The sequence below is a fragment of the Malurus melanocephalus genome, unplaced genomic scaffold, assembly GCF_030028575.1.
Source record: "Malurus melanocephalus ecotype Western Australia unplaced genomic scaffold, MMel_1.1 scaffold_741, whole genome shotgun sequence".
Taxonomy (NCBI): Eukaryota; Metazoa; Chordata; class Aves; order Passeriformes; family Maluridae; genus Malurus; species Malurus melanocephalus.
This window is the reverse complement of record NW_026623973.1, coordinates 249,862-254,797: the sequence shown is the minus strand read 5'-3', so window position 1 is coordinate 254,797 and position 4,936 is coordinate 249,862. Positions and strand designations below refer to the sequence as shown.

At 49.1% G+C, this 4,936-nt stretch overlaps 1 protein-coding gene across 1 annotated transcript in view; it reads right to left on the bottom strand.

Annotated features, from left to right (window-relative positions):
- Positions 1-1,186: 1,186 nt before the first annotated feature.
- ADRA1A (adrenoceptor alpha 1A) overlaps positions 1,187-4,936 on the bottom strand; it is a 15,282-nt gene continuing 11,532 nt past the window's right edge. Inside the window, exon 2 of the mRNA XM_057384735.1 lies at positions 1,187-3,668. Within this exon, the coding sequence (XP_057240718.1) occupies positions 3,166-3,668 (503 nt within the window). The 3' untranslated portion in view covers positions 1,187-3,165. The remainder of the gene's footprint in view (positions 3,669-4,936) is intronic.

The window sequence follows — 4,936 nt, the reverse complement described above, 5'->3', positions numbered from 1 at the left end:
CTGCATTGGCTGCAGCTGCAATTGGAGGATTCAGGCCCCGTGTGCAAATGGACAAAAGTGAGAAAGGGTGAAAAACCCGTGAGCCATGGTCCATTGTGGGAAAATTCAAATAAAAAGTGTGAAAAACCTGTGGCCCATGGTCTAATTTGGGAAAATTGAAAAAGTGTGAAAAACCTGTGAGCCATGGTCCATTGTGGGTGCAGCCCCTGGCTGGGCTGGGACTGCCCTCAATGGCCCTCAAGGCCCTGAAATAAATCAAAATTTTCTTTAGTTTCTCTGAATTTTGTCTGGGCTCTGGTTTAGTGAGCCGGATTTAGGCATCAGTGGGATGTCAGAGCCACCTCTGTTGCTGTCCCCAGGGCAGGGTGGGATGTCAGAGCCGTCCCTCAGCACTTTCAGACCGGACACATCCTCTGCCAGCTCAGCCTGGGTCACCACAGTGGCTTTGAGGGCACCTCCTGCCACCCCCCTGTCCTCACTTCCCTCTGTGCCCTGCAGGATCTCACACCCATCCTGGTGCTGGGAAGGTTCCACAAGTGATGTCCAGCCCCTGGGAAAGCCTCTGGTCCCGTTTGTCCCTCAGATAGACAGACAGACAGACAGACAGACACGCTCAGCCTCTGCAGCTGCAGCTCTTCCATCAGCGCCAAGTTCACTTTAAAGAACAGAAAACAAATGGGCTGCTCAAATCTGCACTCAGTTTTTTATTCTGCTTCCCAGAGCTCCTTCTACATTTTTTCTTTTTTTTTGAGAGTTTTTCAGTCCAAATATCCACGGAGATGACAAGTGCCAATGACCCTGCCTGCAGCAAGGGAACGGGGCAGAAATTCTCGGCGGGAGCCAAACAAATGTTGTGTTTGTTTGTGCTGGCAAAGGCGGCGGCGGCTGAGGTGTGGCTGGGACCRGGCTGATGCTCAGGGCTGGGAGATTTTCAGACTCCCTGGATGCTCCTTCAGCTTCCGTTTTTTTTTGCAGAAAAAAGGGTGAAGACGAGGGCATGGCTTTTTTATCCCGATCTCTGTTTGTGCCTGGCTGCGCTGCATCCGTGTCCATCCCRCCACTGCCAGCAACAAGATGAGAAAAATTCTTGTAAAAATCCTTCAGTGAAAGGGCGATCACACTCTGGAATTTTCTGCCCAGGGAGGTGCTGGAKTCACCACCCCCACGTTTAAAAACAGAYCTTGGAYGTGGTTTGGTTGATGWGGAGGTGTTGGGTKGTGGGTTGGATTTGATGATCTTGAAGGGCTCTTCCARCCTCGTTCATCCTGTGATTCTGTGATTCTGTGAGTTATTTATCTTCATTTTCCAGGGTCAGGCCRTGTTGCTGCATCAGGATTGCTCTGGAGTTAAATCAATCCAGTCGTGGCAGCCTCCACAAAAACCTCTCGCCCGACACGGTGAAAACCTCAATAAATCCGAAATTCCTGTGGCAGCTCTGTGTAAATCTCCCATCTCCAAGGAGAGGTGGCACGAAGGACCTTATTGGTTATAAATCAAGAATTGGTTKTAGAATCAGACAGGTTTGTGCAGTGAAGGCTTTAAACCCTGCCAGTCTCAATTTAAGGGGTGTTTTTTTCAAAATGTTTCAAAATTTGGGTTTTATCCAAACAAACGTCCCACGGATCCGAACCCCGCGGGAGTGCAAACCTTGGCCACGAGTCCCAAGGGATTTCCTTATGAGATTTCCAGCTTCTCTCCTTCTGCTCTTGGCTTGGAGCACCATGAGAACATTTTCCTAYGTGGCGTTTCCACGCTTTCAGCTTCGAATTCTAGGCCTGAACAACCTGAAGGGTGAGGCGGATTTCTGACTTYGGCTAAAAATGGGATCGTGCGGCGGATTTGTGTTCTGCGAGGGCACAAATCACAGAGAGAGGAAACCAAAATCCTCTGGACACYGAGGGCTTAACCCTGAGTGAGAGATGAATAAACCACAATTTCCCATCAGCACCTCCAAAGTGCTGTTTCAAAGCCCTTCTCCTGTGAAAATGAACTTTTATCTCAAGCCCTTTCCCTCTTCAAGGCAGGATTTTCAGCAGCTGACACAGATGAGAGCAGAGGCTCATGTGTTGTTTCAAGGAGCCGAATTTTTACTTGGCAGCCTCGGGAGGAGTTATGTCAAGAGCTGCTGCTCATTTCTAATATTGTACAGAGAATTCCTCCCACTATTCCTTCCAGATGCTGGCCCATCTCATTTATTTATTTATTCGGATTAGCTGTATTAAAATATAACATCYTTCCAAATGCCTGGCTCCCAAATTCCCAAGGGGTGGCCCTTTCTCGTGGGGATGGATGTCCTTAAGCCTTTTAACGTGCTGAACTCGCCCTGCTCGGAACGAGGGGAAAGTTCCTGGCTCCAGGGTACCCGGGATCTCACAGAAATCTTGGAGCACTCGGGGATTGAAGGAGCCGGAGGAAGGAATGTAGCAAAAAATACTGGGCGGGAAGACGGGGAAAAATCTGCAGYTTTTCCAGTGGCTGTGGCACTGATCTGGCTATGGAGCACCTGAGCAAGGAATTCCTGAGCTTTTCAGCAGGCTCCTGCTGGGCTCAGAGGAAGGAAAACAAAAGGATGGGTGCAAGTGAGCTCTCAGAGCTTTGTTGGACAAGGATTTCCCCAGTTTTGGGTTTTGTTAGACCCGCAGAGGTGCAGAGACCGCCCGAACAAACCGAGGGCATGTGCAGGGTCTCGTTGGGTTTGGGGTGGGGTTGGGGAGGATGGCTGCACAAAAAGGGAAAGTTCTCCTTGCTCTGTGGAGCTCGGGGAATGCAGTCACCGGGATCATGTTTCCGAACCCACAGCTGAGGTTTGGATTTTTGGGGAGGAACCACCACATGGCTCTGCAGGCGGTGCTGAAATCAGCACGGGGTGTTTGGGGTTTTGTCTCTGTCCTAAAACGCCCCTAAACCAGAGCAGTGGGAGCTGGGAGAGAGGGGAACACCGGGATAAAACCTTTAAATGTCAAGAGAACACCTGGCAGACGCCGAGCCCTTGGAATTGCATCCTCTGGAGCCACGCGCTGTCCTCAAAGGGCTCAATTCCTGCTCCCACCACTCTCAGAAATCCCTCCTGGAAAAACCCGGCCCATTTCACCTTTCCCCACCCGGATCCTCCCAGATCCCCGTGAAAACAGCGCATCCCACGAGCCCCACGCGCTGCCCATCCCATCACACGTCCTCCCCGCTGTCGCTCAGCGAGATGGAGTGGATTTTGATGGTTGTCCCCRCGCCGTCGCCGTGGGCCGGGCTCCCCGCGCTGCCCGCACAGCAGCATTCCTGCAGGAACCCTTTGCTCTTGGCTTTGGCCACCGTGCAATCCCTGGACACGGCGCCTTTGGCAGGCGCGGCCGAGAAGATCTTCCACTCRCAGACCCCGTCCGAGCTGGAGATCCTGTAGAAGGTTTCTCCAGAMCCCACGGGGATCCTGACCACCCCTCTGCCCCTCTCCACGCCCTGCCCAGCCGGGTGGTTGAGGTTGAAGCTCGGGGTTTGTTTCTTGGCCGGCTGCTTGCGCGGGAGGCACTGAGCTCGCAGGACGTTCTGGAACGCTCGCTTGAACTCTTGACTGGAGCAGGGATAGATGATGGGGTTGATGCAGCTGTTTAAATATCCCAGCCAAAATGTTATTTTAAAAAGTGTGTCCGGGGGCTTGATCGCAGGAAAGAAAGAGCCTAAAATGGAAAATACRCGGAGTGTTAAGGGCAGAGGCGGTGAGGAATTGCAGGTAACCAAAGAAACTAAAACACTGGGAAAAAATAAATAAGGTTCTGGTCTGTCTTGGAAAAATGATGACTCAAAGAGYGTAATTCCTGCAGGAACAAGAGTTTTGGGGTCTGTGGTTTCACACAGTTACATGGATGTTCTATCAGAACTCAATTCATAATGGTGATTTTATAATTGCAATAATTATATCCCATTTACAGCCAGAGAGGCTGATTGCAGGGATGGAGGGAAATTCCTTCCTCAGGGAGTCCTAATTCGAGATTAATGACCCAAATGACAGCCAGGTCTGGRAGGTCATCACAAAGGGCTTCAGATGGTAAGAAAATCTCACCATTTCAGAGTTAGAAAAAAAGAGGGATTCCTGAGCTGGCTGTGTTATATCTACAAGTCTTTGAATTTATGAAATATTGGGTATCATAAAGTATTTCCTGAAACTGTCAGAAAATGTAACTATCCRCATCCTGCCTCATGGAATTCAGCCAAAATTCAGGGAATTTAAAGGAAAGGTTCCTCCTTTTATCAGTGAACAGTGGGAAGGGTCTCATGGGCAACCACGGGGTATAAAAACACATAAAAATATCAGATGTCTATATAAAAATATGATTTATATACACACATATTGGGATTTCACAGAATATTTTTGTGTTTCTGATACTGGAAATGTTACCTCTCAAAAGTGAGCCAAAGAGCAAGAACTKTAAGGGTTTCTTAGTAAGGAAAGCACTTTGGTGCTTCTTTTTCTATAGAATGATGAGTTACCTGCTGCTTTGAAATCTTGAGAATGCTTTTCCCGATGCCAAACCTTTGGGTTTTTTTTAAATTAAAAAAAAAAATCTCAGAAACAAAATTGACCTGTTTTGGAATTTACACTCGAATTTATAATAAACGGTTTTAGCAATGATGAATGCTTGATTTCCTGCTTCCCCTGGAAAAACTGCGCAGGGAAATACTGTGGGAGATTTAGGGATGGGTGATCCATCATCCTCTGTGGTTTGACCGTGTCTGGGAGCTGCTCTGGGGCTTCACAGATTTTGATCCATCCCCTGGACCTCCCCTGGCCTGGGAACATCTGGTAAAGCCCTGATTTAAGGGTGTCTTGATTTAATTTTGAGAACCGCTCTGTTGCTCAGAATTTCTTCTTCCCATCTTGGCTAAATGGAGCCGCAGCACCCACAGCAAACGCTGTGGAGCAGCCACAGCACCCTCAGGGTGGTTT